The sequence below is a fragment of the Symphalangus syndactylus genome, chromosome 18, assembly GCF_028878055.3.
Source record: "Symphalangus syndactylus isolate Jambi chromosome 18, NHGRI_mSymSyn1-v2.1_pri, whole genome shotgun sequence".
NCBI lineage: Eukaryota > Metazoa > Chordata > Mammalia > Primates > Hylobatidae > Symphalangus > Symphalangus syndactylus.
In genome coordinates this window covers 68,797,328-68,817,061 of record NC_072440.2, presented here as the reverse complement: position 1 = coordinate 68,817,061, position 19,734 = coordinate 68,797,328, and the positions used below count along the sequence as shown (strand labels likewise).

General features: G+C 60.5%; 2 protein-coding genes across 7 annotated transcripts in view; one reads left to right on the top strand and one right to left on the bottom strand.

Annotated features, from left to right (window-relative positions):
• Positions 1 to 80: 80 nt before the first annotated feature.
• On the top strand, positions 81 to 11,749 carry CABP7 (calcium binding protein 7). The gene is made up of 5 exons (XM_055252736.2): positions 81 to 617; positions 7,709 to 7,852; positions 8,685 to 8,797; positions 9,108 to 9,261; positions 9,497 to 11,749. Exons 1-5 carry the CDS (start codon positions 509 to 511, stop codon positions 9,622 to 9,624), a joined length of 648 nt encoding a protein of 215 aa, XP_055108711.1. The 5' UTR covers positions 81 to 508; the 3' UTR covers positions 9,625 to 11,749.
• ZMAT5 (zinc finger matrin-type 5) overlaps positions 10,996 to 19,734 on the bottom strand; it is a 36,632-nt gene continuing 27,893 nt past the window's right edge. For all 6 annotated transcript variants that reach the window (XM_055252737.2, XM_063623654.1, XM_063623653.1 and 3 more), the window contains 2 exons: positions 18,411 to 18,522; positions 10,996 to 11,392 (listed from right to left, as the gene is read on the bottom strand). In XM_055252737.2, the coding sequence (XP_055108712.1) occupies positions 11,263 to 11,392; positions 18,411 to 18,522 (242 nt within the window). In that variant the 3' untranslated portion in view covers positions 10,996 to 11,262. The remainder of the gene's footprint in view (positions 11,393 to 18,410; positions 18,523 to 19,734) is intronic.

The following is a 19,734-nucleotide window of genomic DNA, read 5'->3' as shown; positions in this document are numbered from 1 at the left end:
AGGGGCGGGCTGGGGGTGGGGAGCGCGGAGGGGGCGGGCGGGCGGCTGGCGGGGGAGGCGGGGAGCGCAGCCAGCGCGGCACAGAATGAGCGAACGAGCGAGCGGAGAGGTGGCTACAGCCTGAGCGCCGGGCCGGTGGCTGCCGCGCCGGCGAGCGGACTAGCGGGCGGCGAGCAGCGCGGAGCGCGCGGGGCACAGAGGAGCGGGCGCGGCGGGCACCCCGCGAGGCAACCGGAGCTCTCGGAAAGGCCAGAGCGGCGCCGACCCCGCTGCCCCTGCGGGTCCCCGGCTGGGAGCCCGACGAGGGAGCGGGCGGCATGGCCCGGCGGCCCGGGGCGCGGGGGCGCTAGGCCCCCGGAGGGGCGCCCCCCGCCTCGCCGCTGCCGCTGCCGCCGCCGCCCTCCGCAGCCGCGCGCCCCGCCCGCTCCAGCCGCCCCCGGGGCCGCCACCGGTCCATGAGCCCCGGCCTCAAAGTTTGCGGCGGGCGGGCGGGCGCGGAGCCTCCAAGATGCCGTTCCACCCGGTGACGGCGGCGTTGATGTACCGGGGCATCTACACCGTGCCCAACCTGCTGTCGGAGCAGCGCCCGGTGGACATCCCGGAGGACGAGCTGGAGGGTGAGTGTCCGCCGGGACCCCCGCCCCGGCAGCCCTCCTACCTGTGCGCCCAGGTGAAGCGCGGGCCAGGGGCGCGGGGGAGGGGGGCGGTCCGCAGGTGCCGGTTGCCAGGTGGGCGCCCCAGCTAGCAGCTGTGCGCGGCGGCAGGACCGGTCCGCACCCCGGGGCGCCGCGGTGGGGGTCGCCCAGGCGGAGGGCGGCCCAGCCCCTGCCCGCGTGGTCCCCAGCGCTGCGGAAACTTGCCGGGCCCCGCAGCGGGGTCACGGGGCCGCGCAGTCCGCGGTGACGGTGCAGCAACGCGGCGGACTGGGGCGGGGGTCCGCGCTGAGCACCCAGCGCCGGCCCGGCCGGAGCACCCGCATCCTGATCCCTTCCGCGGCGCCCGCCCGCGGCTCTCTGCTCGCATTGACATTCCGCTCGTGTCGCTTTAAAAATTCAATCTGCTCGGGCAGCAGAAGAAGGGGAGAGGGCGACTGCCCTGCTCTTGCCCGCTGCGGGGCCGCCCCCGTCCCCACCTGCGGCCGTAGCCCCTTCCCTGCAGCCCTGCGGGGACCCCCAGCCCGGCGCGCCGGGAAGGCGGCCCGGAAGGCGGTGGCGACAACAAGTGGCCGGATTGGGCGGCTAAGTCGCGATAGCCAAGCCTGGAAGGGAAAGGCAGAGAGGCCAGGACCCAAACCCGACCCCATCCCGTTCCCCCTGCCTCTCAGACACGCAAGGGGATGGCAGGCCGCTGGCTGGGCGAGGTCAGAGCAGAGGGCAGGGGCAGGGGTCCGGGACAGTGTGACCTGAGGAGCAGTGAGACCCCTGGGGCCTGCCCAGCTCCTTCCCTGCTGGGCTGGGTGAGGTGCTCAGGTTTCCCCTCCCCCCAGACCTCCTGGAGCCCCCATATGGAGTGGAGTGGGGGATCTGGGCTGATGGGGGTCACGGCCTCCTGGGATCTGCTTGTCTGCTGTTGCAAGGGGCTGAGCTCACCCAGAGGATGGGCCTCTCGGGGTACCTTGGATCCAGGGGTCTCTGAGGTCTGGAGCTCATTAGGGCCTGGGAGGGTGCAGCCAAGACCAGCACAGTCAGGGAGGATGGTGGGAGCCCAGGGGAAGCCATGGAGGGAGATCCTCCCTCAACCTAGGCCCAGGTGAGGGCAGATCTTAGAGGAGTCAGACTGGGTCGGGGGAAGATCCAGAGAGAGAAGGCAGCCTCTGCCTTGCTCACTGCACCACAGGCATGAGCCACCAGGCTGCCCCCGCAAACCCTCAGCAGCCGGGAGAGCTGTGGAGACAGGGTCTGGGGTCTGATGCGGACAGGACAGTTGGATGATTGGGGTCCCCCAATATGACCTCACCATTCACCCCTAAAACCCAGGGCCAGAGCCTCCTCCAGAGCCTGGGGAAAGGAGGGGTACAATGGGGGGGCAAAAGGTCAGGAGATGGAGCATAGGCCTTCTCTTCCCCACCTTTGTCCCCTCCGGCCCTGGGCCACCTCAAACCTCCTACCGGTTTTTCCCTCCAGAGGCCCTCGTCCATCCCTTCCTCCTGACCATCCAGGCAGGAGTCACCATGTCTCCCAGACCCCAGGCAGCTTCCGCTTCACTCCCTGCCCTTGCTCCCAGCACCCCCACCAGGGCCCCAGCACCCCGACTCCAGGCCTTGCTGGGTCCCTCCTCTCCTGATCCCCAGTCCTGGAGTGCACTCCCTGAAAAAGGGGAGAGGCTGAGAGGCTGGCTGCAGGGGCGAGCGGCCGCAGGGTGGGCAGCGCAGGGGCAAGGCCGCAGGCTCCCCAACCAACGACATGGCGTGCTGGCAGGAGCCCAGCTGCATTAGTCACCAGCCACAACAAGTGCCCTCCCCGCTTCTCTCCTGTCCCCTTCTCCTGGGCCCTGGGGAGCTGAGGGGCCCTGACTCAGGGGGCATCTGAAGGGCAGGGCCCTCCCTGGGATGGGCAGGTCGGGTCATGGAGTAGACAGATGCCTGGGTGGTCCCAGCTCATCTCTGGGCCAGTGGGCAGCTACAGATGAAGGCAAGAAGTTTTCCATGAACAGCCGCCTTCTTGGCTGCAGGTGCCCTAAAAGCCCTCTGCCGGCCCCAGGTCCCTTTCAGCAGTCCTTGAAGGCCAGGGCTGGCCATTCCTGGCACGGATCCCCCTCTGCCCTCTCCGCCTCTCCAAGGCCTCATGAGTGCTCCTGCCCCAGGGCAGTCTGGGCGAGACCCAGGCCCTCTGCTGGGAGGACGCCATCAGCGGAGGAGCCACATGTGCCAGGAAGAGGGAGCTGGGCAGCCCGGGATGAAATGCTGCAGACAGTACGTGCCTGCCGCAGAAATCCAGGGGGCGGTCAGTCTGAGCGGAAAGGAGGACCAGGCAGCGAGGTGGGAAGCACAGAGTTAAGATGAGGGCTTCCCAGCCAGGCAGCGCTGGGTTTGAGTCTCTGCACCTTCAGCTCATGGAGTGACCTTGGGCAATCGCTCATCTCTCTGAGCCTTGGTTTCCCCACCTATAAAAGGGGGGCTGGTGACGGAGGATGCAGTGGAAGTACCTAGCACAGGGGGCTCAGGGACCCAGATGCAACATGAGGGGAGGCCCTGCAGGGGTAAGAGGCTGGAGCATGCAGGGCCCAGGCCCATGAGGGTGTGCAGGAGGCTGAGCTAGAAGGGCAGGCTGGCAGGGAGAGCTGGGTAGAAAAGGCCTTGAAGGTCTGGAAAAGGTGCCTGGGGACCTGTGGCCCTGGGGAGGCATGGAGGGCAGTGTGGCTGCACAGAGCTGGCCTGAGGCCCACCCAGGCCCTGTGAGAGACAGGCACGGGCTCTCCTAGATCCCCTCTGTGTGCCCACCATGGCTGGGACATACACCTTTTCCGACATACACACACAGCAGAGTCCTCCAGGAACACTGAGGCTGGTCCCAGCGCCATCAGCTGACTCAAGCACCCGAGGGTGGGAATGGGGTGGCTACAAGTCCTAGCCCTTTCTGGCCGAAAACAGGAGGAAGGATTCAGACCTCCAGGCAGACAGTCCCCAGGGCAGGGCTCTGGGACTGACACTTGGCCTGCCCAGTCTGTGAGTGGAGCCTTCATTGAGAGTGGCCAAATGGGGGCCTTTAGGGCAGGGGAGGCTGGGGAGTCCCCTTTCCTACCTCTCTGCCCTGCAAGCCCAGCAGCCGCCTCTGCACAGCCAAAAGCTCAGGGAGGCCAGAGTGGTGGGGCACGGGGCCAGTGCCGTGGAGAGTAGCAGCCGCTGTGGAGGATGGACGCTACCCCCTTCAGTGACCTCCAGCCAGTGCCCGCCCTCTGGACTCTGGCTCCCTGATGGAGTGCAGATGTCCCTTGGAGTCTGCTGGGGACTTGGGCCCTGATGAAGCTCCACAGGTTGGGAAGGAGATTGGGGGGTGTCAGGCTGGAGGTGGCAGGTAGGGGGCAGGTCAGCCTGGAAACCTGTTGGCCCTGCCAGCCCATTCCCTGGCCAGCATCCTCGTGCCCAGATGGTGCCCGGCAGGCTACCCTTGGCCTCACGGAACGGGAAGGGAGCAAGGCTTTCGGGGAAATGCACCCAGCTGTGGGGTGCTGATGGCACAACAGTGGCAGGAAATCACGATATCTGCCCCACTCAGGGAGCCCCCAGCAGAGGCCGGGCTTCAGTGATGGTGCTGGAGTCACTCCCCATTTCACAGATGAGACACCCGAGGCTTAGAAAGGGACATGACTTGCCCAGGCCACTGGGCTGCCAAGCAGGAGAGCCAGAATCCAAGCCCAGGCCTCTGATCCCAGAGACCGCCAACAGGAAGGGTGGCCTGGTGTCCCAAGCTCACTCAGTCCTCCCTCTTCTTCCGGCTCTGCTGTCTGGGACGTTCTGATTTATAGCATCCATCTCTGAGCCAGGACCAGCTAGACACATGCTTATTTTATTGCTTAATCATCCCAGCAGCCCCATTGTACAGGTGAGCAAATACCTGCCCAAGGTCACCCCGCCAGGATGTAGGAGGGCTAGGGCTTGACCCTGGGTCTCTGCCACTTCAGGCTGCCTCCCTGGCCGGGAAGGTGGCGCCTGAACCCGGCCTCTGTGGGCAGGTGGGAGTCGGCTGGGGCAGGGCTCCCAGCACAGGCAAAGGCACCGAGGTGAGACTTTGTGGTGTGTTGGATGTGCCAAGGAGGAGTGTTGAAGGGATTCATGCGTGGGGAGGTGGTAGTGTGTGGATTTACACAGTGGCCTGGGAAGGTAAGCCTTCCCTGAGAAAAGGCTGCTGGGCCTGCAGGGCTGCCTCCGACCTTATCGCCTGCCGGTGCATCCCAGTATTCACCTGCCCTCCCCTGGCTCCCCTTGGCGCAGTGTGTTTTCTCAGGGTCTCCAGCAAAGGGACTCAGGGGCTCCAGCAAAGCAGCCCTGGGCTCTGGGAGCTCCCGAAGGGTAGGAGGGATTACCTGGAGCTCAGCTCACAGCAGGCAGGGGAGGGGGTGGCTCCCCACTGCAGCCCCTACTGTGAGTCCAGGATTTTACCATCCCTCCCTGACATCTCCCAAGCGGGACCCTGCAGAGGAGGAAACGGAGGAGGAGGAGCGGTATTTGACCCTGGTCCTCCTTCCCCACACCAGCGCCTGGCCCCCATTTGTCTTCAGCTTGACGCCCCTCTTCCACGGGTGGCCCGCAGGCAGGTGGGGATGGCATCCTTGGGGGCTGGAGAAGGGATCAAGCAGCCTCCTCAGCCTCCCCATCTGCTTCTTGGCTGCTTGAGGAGTGGAAATAAACGTGTCCCCTAACCAGGATTGCTCGTGGGCTCTGAGTAGCGGCCTCACAGCAAGCGGTATGTGAACTGCTGCTCAGAAGAGCCGGAGAACTGTGTGCTTCAGATGGGTGGGCTCCCCACATCAGTCATTCATTCATTTCATCATTCATTCAGCAAATGTTTATGCTTGAAGAGGCAGGCCCCGTTCCAGGCGACAGGGACACAGCCATGAAAAAGACCAGCCCCTCCCTGCTGTCATGGCCCTTGTAGTGCACAATCCAGCGTGGCCCATGCAAGGATGGGGCAAGAGCAGGGCCTGTGGGGGCCCAGAGAAGGGCCAGAGCTGGCCAGTGGGGGACAGGGAGGGCACCAGGGAGATGGTGCCATTCAAGCTGAGAACTGGGGTTGTGTCAGGGTTTGCCACGGCCAGCAGAAGAGCACTTTGGGCAAAGTGGGCCGCATGTTCAAAGGACTGGAGATGGAGCAGTCCTGGTACCCACAGAACCGACAGGGCCCCTAGCCTGGGTGGAGTTCAGGACACCTTGGGTGGGCAGAACATGTGGCCGGGCCAGGAGGCCAACAGCGCTGGCCGGAAACCTAAGCGTGTGTGTGCAGATGCCTCCAGCTCTACCTAGAGGCTCTAGGGACTGGAATCCCCTCAGCAGCCTCCGTGGCTGTCAGGCCTCAGCTCACACATCTTCCGTGACAGGGAGCACACCACCTCTTTGGTGGCCCAGGAAAACTCGAGGTGGGAATTGGCCTGGAGTTCCCAGAGTCCAGGGTTTGCAGAACCCTGTGGCCCTGGCACAGACCTCCCCGCCCAGCTGCTTCCCTGGCCCCGGGGCTACTGGTTAGGAGACAAGTCCCAGGTCCTGGTGGGATGAGTGAAGGGCAAGTCCAGAGTCAGAAAGTCTGGGGGCCCAGGCAACCCCGGTGCACACGTGAGCCTGTCTGACCCTCAGGCCTTGGGTGTGGACACCGGTGGGATGAGCCTGATGAGGGTGGGGCCTCCGCCCAAGCCACCTCACAGTGGGGCCTGGGACATGTGGCCATCGTCTCTGGGCCATGGCCCCTAGTCTGTGGTGAGACCAACAGGCTGGGCTAGGCTCCCCTGTCCCCCCGAGACTAGGGAATGACTCCAAAGTGCAAGGTCCTATGAGCAGTTTCAGGGTTCATGGACCCCTTAAGGCAAGGCTTGGGCCAGCCCAAGCAGCAGCAGCTCTGAGCCCACGCTGACTCTGGGCCGGCCGCCAGGCCTCTCTCAGCCTGTTTCTGGTCTGCAGCACAGGGCACCTCGCGTATGTCTTTACTTTTAAACACACAGATACACACCCTCTCTCGAATGAGGAGCTTGATTCTGCCTGCTGAAAGCTAAAAGCCCACCCACGGGAACAGCTTAGGCAAAGGCCAGGTGTCTGGCAAGCAAACAAGGAGACCCCCGGGAGCCGGAGAGAGCATCGAGCCCCGCCCCCCCACTCCCAAAGGCAAATGTTGTTTAGGGCCCTGCTGGGGCTGTGATGATTAAGGGACAGCAGGCCTTAAAAACAGAGAAACAGAAGAGACAGCAGTACAGCTAAGGTGACAGGTGAGGACCCCCTCAACTGTGTGCCAGGGAGTCCCCACCATCATTCTGCCCATTTCACTGTGGGTAAAACTGAGGCCGGCCCAAGGTCACAGGTTGGGTTGCTTGTTCCCCGGGCTCCCAGCGCAGTGCATTGCTCACCACCTGAGTCACCGAGGTCATCAGGCCTCAGTCTTCTGCTCCGTACAGTGTGGAGGGCGACCCCCACCCAGTCTGGTCTGGCCTGGACCTGGAGGGGTCTCCATCCCCCTCTGTCTTCCCTGAACCAAAAGAGGTCTGTGCCGCCCGTCAGCCCATTAGTCTGGAGCAAGCTGCCTCATGTGGCTGCCATTAGCAAGTGTTGGCCGGTGTTAAGGATCTAAGGATCCGAGCCTGGGGGAGGCGGCGCAGTGGGATGGGGATGGTGGGGGAGAGGGGGATGGGAGGAATGGGGGCGGGCGGGGAAGCCGTCAGCAGCCGCGGGGCCGGGGAGATCCAGCGTCCTCCCCTGCACGTGGTCCCCACCAAACGGGGTCGTTGTGAGCACACCAGGAGAGGCCATGAGAGCCTGGTGCAGTAGGATCCCGAGAGGTCACTGCCGGGGGTCCCTGAGCCCTGCTTTGCTGCCCTGCTCAGCCTGCCCAGAGGTCCCAGAATACGGCACCCTTGTGCACCCTCGGGCCGTGCTCTCACCAGATCTGCAGGCTCTGGGTTGGGCTCTCAAAGCCATGCTCAGGCTGCGGGGTCGGTAATCCTGGGGGTCTGGAAAGGGGGTCTGTTGGGGACTGGGGTGAAGTCCCAGCCTACTCCATTCTCTTCTCAGAGATCCGAGAGGCCTTCAAGGTGTTTGACCGTGACGGCAATGGCTTCATCTCCAAGCAGGAGCTGGGCACAGCCATGCGCTCACTGGGTTACATGCCCAACGAGGTGGAGCTGGAAGTCATCATCCAGCGGCTGGACATGGATGGTGAGCAACCCCCCGCCTCAGTTTCCCCACCTGGATCTGGGCCCTGGGGGTGGGGCAGGGGCTGGGGCCTGAGCTGCTGAGGCTGCATCCAAATTGGGTCTCTCACTCCCCTGACTCCCACCCTCAAAGTCCGTGGCAGGTTGCAGCCCGGTCTGGCCCCATTTCTCAGCCTGGAGAATTGAGGCCAGAGAGGTAGTGACAGTCCCAGCCACATGCAGGGCTCAGAGACAGCTCCTCTCACTCTGTGTTGAGAAGTTTTAAAGTACAGAGAAGTAAAAGGATGCAATAAATACTCCAGTTCCCACCACCTGAGATAAAATCGCTACTTGAGTTGTGTTTGCCACCTGGCATTTTATTAAGGAAAAGTTCATAAGAAGGAATAGTGATGCCAAGCCCCCTCTTTATCCCGCCTGGGCCCTTCTTCTCCTCTTCTCCATCCAGAGGCCAGGTGACAACCTGGGCAGGTTGCCCCACTCTGAGCTTCAGTTCCTGTCTATATGGTGGAGGATGGCCCACCCTAGGATGGCCGCAGGGTGCTGGGAGCAATGGAGGGTTCTGGGTGAAATAGGAGGGTCACGGCCCACCTGCTGTCTACCTCCACCTCCCCTTGTAAGGCCTCATCACACTGGGTGGCTTCAGCGTCAGCCCAGAGCCTGGCACTTGGTAGATGCCCCTGACACTGACTCAAGGCTCAGAGAAGGTGGGCACCTGCCTAAGGCCACCCGGTAGGCCCAAGGTATATCAAGACTCCATCCCAGGACCTCTGGGCCCTGGGCTGCAGGCCTGGGCCTGGGCCCTACCCACTGATTGATTGGACCTGTGCCTCCTCCAGGTGATGGTCAAGTGGACTTTGAGGAGTTTGTGACCCTTCTGGGACCCAAACTCTCCACCTCAGGGATCCCAGAGAAGTTCCATGGCACCGACTTTGACACTGTCTTCTGGAAGGTATCCCCTGGCTAGTTGGGACCCAGGGCTGTGCACACTGTGGAGTGCTGTTCTGGGGCCAGTGAATGGCTGGGCCCACACTGTAAAGGGGGGATGACCACTTCAGGCTTGTGTCCACTGGACATTTCACCTCTTAGAGGGCCATGGGCTCCCTGGGGAGGCCAGTGTTGGTCAAGGACTCTCTGGGGGAATGGAGCAAGTGTTTTCCAGCCCCAGAATCTGGAGGCCTGTCACTGGGCCTGTATGGCCACGGGGTGCTAGGTGGGAGCTGTGGTGGCTGTCAGAGCACCGTGTTGTCCCCCTGTGCAAGTGCGACATGCAGAAGCTGACGGTGGATGAGCTGAAGCGGCTGCTCTACGACACCTTCTGCGAGCACCTATCCATGAAGGACATAGAGAACATCATCATGATGGAGGAGGAGAGCCACCTGGGCACAGCCGAGGAGTGTCCCGTGGACGTGGAGAGTGAGTGGCTGGCCCTGGAACCCCACGGGTGGGCTCAATGGCTTGACCAGGGGGACGCACGGGGGGTGGGGAGGGTCTGCAGAGGGGGGCTGGGGGCCTCCTTGCCCGTCCTAAGCCTCTGTCCCATTGGGGCACCCCATGGGATGAGCCCACGTGCCGAAAGGCAGGCGGCTCCTGACTCCATCGCTTTGATGTCCCCTTCTGTCTCCCCGGTGCTCCTGGTGGGCGGCCACAGCCTGCTCCAACCAGCAGATCCGCCAGACGTGCGTGCGCAAGAGTCTCATCTGCGCCTTCGCCATTGCCTTCATCATCAGTGTCATGCTCATTGCGGCCAACCAGGTGCTGCGCAGTGGCATGAAGTAGACGCCACCTGGATGCCCCATCCACCGCATGCGGTGCCCGCGGCCCGCCCCACACCACCGCCGCCTGCAGACCCCTCCCTTGGCCGGCTCCCTGGGCCGCCATCTGCGTGTACTTGAGGGCCTGGGTGTCTGGCAAGCCCTCTCCACCCACCCACGGGCCTCACCTGGAGCTGTGGCCTGGCTGTGGAGGGCCGGGTGGTGGCACTAAGGATGGTCCCCAGCCCCACCCTGTCCCCACCCTGGCTTGTAAGGAGCACTCATTCTTCCCACCATCCAGGGGCTCCTGGGAAATTAAGGAGGGATTTGCACAGGAACCCCCAGGACCCAGTCACTGCTGTGGTCCCTTGGGCAGGAGCAGGCACCCTGTGCCTTGAGACAGCAGCCTATCTGGGGCCACACAGCCAACCCAGCCCTGGTCCCTGAGGCCTGCCCAGGGCACTGGGCGGAGGCAGGGACAGAAAGCCTCCTCCTGGGGCAGGGCTGGAAGCCAGGGTGTCCTGGGCCCTGCTGCCTGGCATGGCCTGAGGAGGCCCCTGGTCTTCTCCTGGGTCCCTTCCTCTGACCCTCGTTGGACCCCAACCCAGACCCCCTTTTCTCCATGTACCTGCTGGGCCAGCCCATTTCATAGGTGAGGAACCCGAGGCTCAGGGGCCCGAGACTTGGCTTCAGTTCTTCCTTCCACAGCGATTTTCAGGAAAGGCAGAAGCTCGTGGAGGATGAGCATCTGAGGTGGCCCTGCAGCCCCCCACCTTCTGGCCCTCCCACCAGAGGCCCAGCCACCAAGGCCACATTGTCCACCACCCCAGCCTAGAGCCTAGAACTGTAGTCCAGCTGAGGAAGGAGGCAGAGCTGGGGCTCTGAGCAGCCTCTGGCCAGGGGGTTCCTCCAGGGCTGAACCTTGGGAGGGCCCCTGTACTACCTCCTGGGCCAAGAAACTGGCACAGCCCTGCACTGTCAGTGCCAAGAGGCTGCACCAGGCCACTCTCTCAGCCCAGGGCCTGCCCTCCTGTGTACTCCCACTTCTCTACACCCTCAAGGTTGGAGACCCCGCTCCCATGTCCCAGCTGTGCCATCCCAAACACCTGGGCAGCAGCTCAGCATGGGCAGACATGGGGGCCGTGGATTCTTCCAGGGCGGGGATGGCAGATGGAGCCCTTGGGCTCCTTGGACCTAGAGCCACTTCTTACTGGGCAACGGACACAGCCACCCTGGCACACCCTCTGTTGAACCTCTGCTGGTCCCAAGGGAGAAGGGAGTGAGCGTGGGTCACCTGGGGAAAATCTCATCTGATTCCCGCCCTGCCTGACCTCTGCCAGGGACTGGAGAACAGAGCTCAGAGCACCCACCGTAGGGAAACACAGCCAGACCACTGTGGTGACAGACTTTCTTTATAAACATCTGGAAGTTTTCTCCCCCATCTTCTTAAGAAGCAGGGGGGCAGGTGGAGGAGAGTGAGGAGGGAGCTGCCCGGTGCAGACGCAGGACAAGGGCTGCACTTGGTGTGGCCATGTCCTGAGCCTCAGTGAGGCCAGGCAGATGGTCTCGGAGCCTCCATGGGGCGTAGCAGGAATGGGGCTTGGCTTCCTATTGTGACTGATGAGAAAAGTGACCACGTGGGGGTCAGTCGGGAGCAAGGGGCTCAGCCCCACTGGACTCTGGGCTGCAGAGGCCACCCCCCAGGTGGGGGTGCCCGCAGGGATGGGGGCAGCTCCTGAACTGGTGGCCAGCCCACGGGGTACTGGAAGATGGTGGTTCTGATGGGTTCAGCCCTAGAGAGAGAGAGAGAGAAGGGGGGAGAATAAGAGTGCAGTACAGCCCAGACTTATGCCACCCCCAGCCCACCTGCCTCAACACCCTGGCTGTGGGGAGGGTCAGCTGCCTGCATGACTTTTCTGGAAGGCAGAGCCTCGAAAATAGGCAGACCGTTTGAGCCAGCGACCTCACCTCTAGGAACTGAGCCCAAGGAAATAACGGGGTTGCGGGCAGACACTGAGCTGCGAGACAATGGGAATAACCTTTGTGTCCACCTGTGGGGGACTGATTCAATACATATGCACGTCCACAGCGGAGAATGCCATGCGGCCTGTGTAAGAATTAAGGCAGACTTATATGCACTGATGAGGAAAGACATACTGTGTGATAGGGAGAAAAAGCAGCTTATAAAATAATGTATATAGCATGATACTATTTTTGTTTAAAAATATATATAAAATATATAAATGCATAAAAAAATCCTGGAAGACACAGCAAAATGTTAACAGTGGTTCTATCTGAGTGGTGCCATTATGGGTGACTTTTTTACTCCTTTATATTTCTCAAAAGTTTTACAAGCACACAAGCCTTTGAAATCAGAAAAAAACATTGTCTAAATTTTTTTTTAAAGCCTCATTTCTCATGCTACTCACTGTCCTCCTCCTCAACGTCCACCCTGAGCCACCTCCCCTGGAACTCAGCGTCCATGTAAGTACTTGCCTTAGCAGAGGCATCCTCCGTGCCCAGCCTGGGGCACCCTGCCAAGGCCCAGCGATGGCCCCCCCAACCATTCTTCCACCTGTCCCATACTCAGATCTTTCTGGCCTTGGGCCCCACCCAGGCTGCTTCTCCAGGGCCACATGGCCCTTCTCAGGCTTCGAAGTACTTTGAACCTTTGAGCACTTTGAAATCCCATCACCCCAGCTGCCTATACATGACCTTTCTGGAAGGCAGAGCCTCAAAAACATGCAGACCCCTAAAAACATGCAGACCCCTTGAACCAGCAACCTCACCTCTGGGAACTGAGCCCGAGGAAATAGCAGGGTTGTGGGCAGCCATTGAGTTACAGCAATAGCCATGAGACAGTGGAAGTAGCCTTCATGTCTAGCTGTGGTGGATTGATTAAGTACACGTGCACATTGGCCAGGCGTGGTGACTCACGCCTGTAATCCCAGCGCTTTGGGAGGCCGAGGCGGGTGGATCACAAGGTCGGGAGATCGAGACCATCCTGGCTAACATGGTGAAACCCCGTCTCTACTAAAAATACAAAAAAAAAATTAGCTGGGTGTGGTGGGGGGCACCTGTAGTCCCAGCTACTTGGGAGGCTGAGGCAGGAGAACGGCGTGGACCCAGGAGGCGGAGCTTGCAGTGAGCCGAGATCATGTCACTGCACTCCAGCCTGGGCGACAGAGCGAGACTCTGTCTCAAAAAAATAAAAAAGTACACATGCACATCCACAGCAGAGAGTGCCATGCAGCCGCCGCCAAAATTCAGGCAGGAGCTCATCTGTCTTCCACATAAGACTGGAGTTCTCAGAGGATGTAGACCAGGGGATAGGGTAAGGTGTATTTGTACCCCAAGGCGCAGGGCCAGGCCTGGTGCCAGGAGGCCACCCAGTGATTGTGGAACAACAAACAGCAATGCTGAAAGATCTTACTGACCAGGCGCTATTCTGGGCCACACACCATGACCTAGAGAAACCTTAAGAATCCTCAGGTGAAACCCATTTTATAGATGAGGAAACTGAGGTGCAAGGAGTCAGTCACGTGCCCAAGTGACACCCTGGGGATGAGGCCTGAGGGCCTGGAATGCCAGCCCCACATCGGCTGCAGACACGGCCCTCCCACTTCAGCTCCCTCTGCTCTGGCACACTCCCACACCCCAACATCCAGCCTTCAGGCAAGGTGAGGCCCTGGCAGCTCCTGGCAGGCTCGGGGGCCCAGTGGCCAGCCCTCTGCAGACAGAGAAGGGCTTGGGCCTGCAGAGAGGGGTTTGGAGAGGCCTCTGAGCTCTGAGGGAGAGGTGGGGAGCCCGGGTCAGGAGCCCTGGGAGTTTCCCCTGCTGTACCCACCTAGCCGGCCCCTCTCTGGGCCAGACCTGCCATGCAGAGTCAAGGACTCCGGGGAGCTCTGGGTGTAGCCTCCAGGACCCCCGGGTGTGAGAGGACAGGGACATTCCCCTGCTTCATGGCTCACTGCCTGCTAGAAAGTGCAGAAGGCAGCTCTTGACATGATTTATGGCACTGGGGAGATTTCATAAACTCCACCAGCCGCAGAGAAGGCGGGGAGGCTCCGCAGTTGCTGGAAGGGAGTGCCCCAGCTGCCAGCCAAGCCTGGGCTCCCTGCAGGGCCACAGGGACAATGGGGATCCCCAGGGAGGGTGTGATCCTGGGGAGCCCCTTCTCCTGAGCCTCAGGCCCTTCCTCTAGAAAATGGGGCAGATTCCTGGGAAGCTGGAACCTCCTGGGTCCAAGTCTCAGCCCCGTGCCCCTGCCTGCCCTGAGGCCCCGCCAGGAGACAGGCATACCCAGTGCCTGCTCACACACACTGGCACACTGCCAGGGCCCCAGACACGTGAGCCAAAGCCTTGGGGACATTGAGGTGTGTGTCTGGCACAACTCTGCTTGTAGCTTCTCTGGTGACCTGTTTGTCCTGTGCGTGAGGACAGGAGCCACTCTCTTGCATTTTCCCAGCCAAGGTCCTAATCAGAGGAAACAGAGTCGAGGAGGAGGATGGGCCAGGATGGCAGCGCCCACCCAGAGAGGGGTGCAAAGGAGAGATTAAGAGGGATAGAGTCGCAATCTGAAGAGCCAACAATGGGCAGCAGGGCCAGGCCTGGCCTTGCCGAGGGATTAGTCTGTGTGTCTGAGGCCGCCGCTGCTCTTGACAGATCCCTCAGGGTCAGTCTGCGGAGGGGGATAAGCGCTATGCCACCAGGCTGGGGCTTCATGGACCCCCCGCTTGCCCACGTTTACAAGGAGGGCTGGCCTGGCTCACCGGGGAGGCTCAGCTCAGCCAGCGGGGGTTGGAGCCTGCAGGTCTCGGTTCCCCGAGGTGGGGTGGGCAGCCCTCTGTGCCCTGTACTCTGGGGGAGGAAGCAGATACCCTGAGAGGAAGAGGGGGTCCCCCAGGCTTCCAGACCAGGCCCCACAAGAGGCTCACAGCACTAACACCTGGGGAACGCCTGGACAGCAGCCTAAATGCTCATTCATGCAGTAAACCTGTCCCGGGCCCCCCACGTCTGCCCAGGCCATGCAGAAGCGGGGGCTGGGAGGGGTGATGTCTCAGCTAGAGCTTCCAGGACAAGTCTGACTCTGCCAGGCAGACAGGTGGGAGGCAGTTTCAGGCAAGATAATAGCGTGTGCAAGGTGCTCCCAAATCACAAATGATGCCTCATCTAAGCTGCTGCCGAGTGTCCAGTGGGACCAACAGTCAGGCCAGAGGCAAGAGGTGAGAAGGCGAGATCCGACCGGCTGCGGAGGCATCAGGGAGGGTCCCCCGCCCCAGCCCCAGCCCTGCAAATGGGGCTGTGCAGCCAGAGGTGGAGGACGTGGGGAAGTGCCAGGGCCAGGGTGCATCGGGGCTGCTGTGTGGAGGATCCCCTGCGGGAGCAGAGGAAAGGCGGGAGACCAGGGAGGGGCCGCTGGAGCCCCCAGGAGAGCCAGGGTGGAGGAAGAACATTGTTCCTGCAGCACCGCCTCCAGGCTGGAGAGGGAGCCAGGAAGAAAGTGAGGTAGCCTTGCGGGGGCTGGGGCTGGAATCCACCCCCTCCCATTAAGCAGGGTAGGGGGCAAGGATGCAGGGGAGGGGCTCAAAGCCCAGGACAGAGGGAAAGGCTGCTAGGCTTCAGGAGACCAGCCTGCCCCGAGACGGTTATGGACGCCCAAGGCAGCAATGGCAAAAGCAGGAATAAACGGTCACCTCCCTTCCCACAGCCCCTTTTTCTCAAGGCTGGACAGGCCTGCTCTGCCTGGAGAATAATTCATTTTGGCCCCAAGCCCTCAGGAGGCAGGAGGAAGGCAGGTGGCAGATCCCCTGGAAGGGGCCAGGCTGGGTGGCCAGAGGGACAATGGCCCAGAGCACAGGGCTCAGACCCCCTAGAGCCAAGGTGGGCTCCAGTTGCAGACCCCATTCCCAAAACAGTCACTGCCATCAGGGCAGCCTGCTGCTGCCACTGCCACTACCCACAGTTGCACAGAGCCTTGGGCCAGCCCTGAACTTGGGTGTCAGAGGCAGCCTGGGGTCTGGACACAGAGCAGGGACCTAGCTCTCTCTCAAGTGAGGGCTAAGGGCAGCAGGGCACGTGTGATCAGGATGGCCCCACCTCCTGGAGAGGTTAAGATTCCTCAGCTGCAAAATGGGGGTGCCAATCTCCCTGAATGCCCCCAAACACTGGCAACACTGTAAGCACCAAACTCAATTCTCATATGGTCACCACTTCAACCTGTGACTAGGAGCCAGTCATTCAGCCTCAGTTTCCCCATCTGGTCCCCTAGTCCCCCAAGTCTCAAATTCATAGCACCTTGTGTCAGCACAGGGATGCATCTGTCTGGAACCCAGGCAAGGACTCTGGGGCACCCCATCTCTACCCCACCCTTTGGTGCTCACTCCAGTTCAGCCACAGGGACTCCATGAAACCTTGTCACAGCCCCAAGAGACAGCCGGGCCTCTGTGACTCGCTCCCAGCGGAGGACACCATGGAGCCAGAGCAGAGAGGCGAGTGGCTGGTGCAACTCGGTTAGCAGGTGGCAGAGTGAGGATGGGACTCATAGGAGGTCCTGTCCAAGTAGCGGTGCAGGGGCACCCTCCAACCAGCCTCCAAGCAGCCTTTCTGGGCAGCCTCCAATCAGCCCAGGCCTTTCGCATACGGGCTGAAGGAGTCTGGGGTGTAGGACGTGTATCCCTGGACAGCAACCAGTCCCAAGGGAGGTGCTCACATGCCCAAAGACAGGACAGAACCCCTTTAGACGGGACCCTTCAGACAGGACCAGGAGCAGAGAATGTCACACTCCAACGTTTGAGTCATGTCTGTACCATATATACTTTTAAGGTGGGGAGACGAAAACTGAACACAGATTTAAAATAAAGGTAAAAGAAAAAGTTAGTTTTAAAACACCTTTACTGGCTGGGTGCGGTGGCTCATGCCTGTAATCCCAGCACTCTGGGGGGCTAAGGCAGGTGGATCACCCGAGGTGAGGAGTTCGAGACCAGCCTGGCCAGCACGGCGAAACTCTGTCTCTACTAAAAATACAAAAATTAGCCGGGCATGGTGGTGCATGCCTGTAATCCCAGCTACTTGGGAGGCTGCAGCGTGAGAAATGTTTGAATCCAGGAGGCGGAGGTTGCAGTGAGCTGAGATCGTGCTACTGCACTTCAGCCTGGGTGACAGAGTGAGACTCCATCTAAAAAAAAAAGGCTGGGTGCGGTGGCTCACACCTGTAATCCCAGCACTTTGGGAGGCCGAGGCGGGCGGATCATGAGGTCAGGAGATCGAGACCATCCTGGCTAACATGGTGAAACCCCGTCTCTACTAAAAACACACAAAAAAATTAGCCAAGTGTGGTGGCTGGCGCCTGTAGTCCCAGCTATTCAGGAGGCTGAGGCAGGAGAATGGCATGAACCCCAAGAGGTGGAGTTTGCAGTGAGCCGAGATTGTGCCACTGTACTCCAGCCTGGGCGATAGAGTGAGACTCCGTCTCAAAAAAAAAAAAAAAAGAGGCCGAGTGTGGTGGCTCACACATGTAATCCCAACACTTTGCACTCTGGGAGGCCAAGGCAGGCGGATCACCTGAGGTCGGGAGTTCAAGACCAGGCTGGCCAACATGGCAAAACCCCATCTCTACAAAAATACAAAAATCAGCCAGGTATGATGGTGGGTGCCTGTAATCCCAGCTACTTGGGAGGCTGAGGCAGGAGAATCGCTTGAACCCAGAGGCAGAGGTTGCAGTGAGCCAAGATCACACCACTGCACTCCAGCCTGGGCAATACAGCAAGACTCCATCACAAAAAAAAAAAAAAAAAAAAAAAGAAAGAAAGAAAGAAAGAAAAAAAAAATAACACCCTCATAGTCTCTTTCACTGGAGCACAGAGAAGGCAAGAAGTTTGGCCTTCACCTCCTGGCAGAGCTCCAAGGGAAGGCCTCACCCTCCAGACTATCTGGCCAGGTCCCCTTGGCCCAGGCCAGGCCACCATTTTGTGAAGCCACACCACAGAGGTAGTCAGGTCTGAAGCCCCATTGCAAGATGGGGAAAGCAAGGTAGTTGGGATGGGAAAACGTGTTCAAAGTTGCATGCGGCTCCTGGGCGCAGCTTTATCCCCTTTTCCTCCCTTCCCTCCTTCAATCCCTGGAGGAAGAGCCCAGGAACTCAGGCTTAGGTTTTGGCCACAATGCCATGCAGCCTTTGTCTGCCCCCACCTGCCCTGTGCCCCGTTCTGCTGATGTGAATATCACCCGAGTCCCTTCCCTCAAAGAGGAGGACCAGGGACATCACGAAGCACATCCCCAAGGACCCCGATCCAGCAGCTCCCTTTCTACTTGTTAGCGTCCCAAGGGCTGAGGCCATCCGCAGACCCCCTTCCTTAAAAAGGCAGTGGGACCAGGACCTTGTCATCACACCCTGTGTAATCCCAGCTCTACATTTTCCCAGCTGTGTGCCCTCAGGCAAGTCGCACCCTCCCTGTTTTCCCTTCTGCAAGGCCCTAGAGGCAACAGCGGGTAGCAGTGCATGGTGACCACAGCCCAGGCCCCTCCCTCTGGCAATGGACTTGGTGACTTGCAGCCAAATCAGCTCAGCCTCCCCTCCAGCCAGCACAGACTCCAACAGGGCCCAGCCTCGGGAGAGGCTCTTTCAAACACCCCTCAGCCTCTGGCCAGGGCCTGGGGCCCCAAGGGCTCCTCAGGGAGCTATGCGTAGGCAACTTTATTCGGCCCCTGGGCCTGGGCAGTTCATGGAGATTCCTGAGCCTCAGGAAGGGGAAGGTGGGCTGGGGTTTTGCCCCCGGGGACACAGTGGGAGGGAACCCTGGGGACCTGTACCTGCTGCTTGGGGCTGAGCTCAGCCGCTTGGCTCTCTTCTCCAGCCAGTCCTCCAGATGGCCCTCGGGGAGCTCGGGAGCATCTAGGAGCCACTCCCTGGCTCGCCTCTCCTCTGTAGGGACAGGGAGACGAAGGCAAGTGAGGGGTGCACTCCTGCCTGCCAAAACCCTACCCTCTCACAAAGCAGAAGCAACTGGTAGGCCCTGAGCAAGCCCTGGGAAGTTGCAGCAACCTTCCTGGAGGATGCACCTGGACCGCTTCTCCAGGCCATCTGTGCACAAGGGCCCGGCACTTGGCCTCGCTCTGTTTTCCCATCAAATAGAGACCACCCCGGCTGCCTCCAAGCTCTTAGGGAGCTGGAAACAGGACAGTGCATGTAGAGAACCTGGCCCAGGCCAGGTGCGGTGGCTCACGTCTGTAATCCCAGCACTCTGGGATGCCAGGGTGGGCGGATCACCTGAGTCCAGGTGTTCGAGACCAGCCTGGCCAACATGGCGAAACCCTGCCTCTACTAAAAATACCAAAAAAAAAAAAAAAATTAGCCATGTGTGGTGGTGGGTGCCTGTAATCCCAGCTACTTGGGAGACTGAGGCAGGAGAATTGCTTGAACCTAGGAGGTGGAGGCTGCAGTGAGCTAAGATCACATCACTGCACTCCAACCTGGGCGGCAAGAGTGAAACTCCATCTCAAAAAAAAAAAAAGAGAGAGAGAGCCTGGCCCTAAGGAGGGTCTGAATCTGGGATGCAGGGAGGCAGTGAGGGCAATCGAATGGGGTCACATCTCAGCTCTGTCACCTGCCAGGTCTTTGTCCCTGGGCAGGGTAATGAGCCTCAGTTTCCCTGGTTTTTATTCTCATAAGCTGTCCAACAAAACCTGTTGCTCAACAAATTAAAACCAATCAACGAATGGAATTTATACAAGCTGGGTGTGAGCGTTTGATGGGGTCAGAGTCGCCAAGTCATCTGGGATGGAGTCTTGGGCCAGAGGAAAGAAATCATACATTTGACTAGCACTCACTCAGAGCCGGGCCCCGGTCTCTGGAGCTCACTCGGGGCCAGGCTTCGGTCTCTGGAGCTCGCTCAGGGCTGGGCCCTGGTCTCTGGAGCTCACTCGGGGCTGGGCCCTGGGCTGCACAGGTGTCATCTTGCTTCATCCTTAGAGACATCACATTTGATAGGACACAGCCTCCAAGAGGTTAAGCCACATACCAAGGTTACAGAGGATGTGGCAGAGCTGGGACTATCTGAGCTGCCAGCTAGGACTCTGTTCCCAGCCCCCCTGGGCCTCTCCCCATTCCTGTCCCCACTTGGCATCGTCTCTAGTT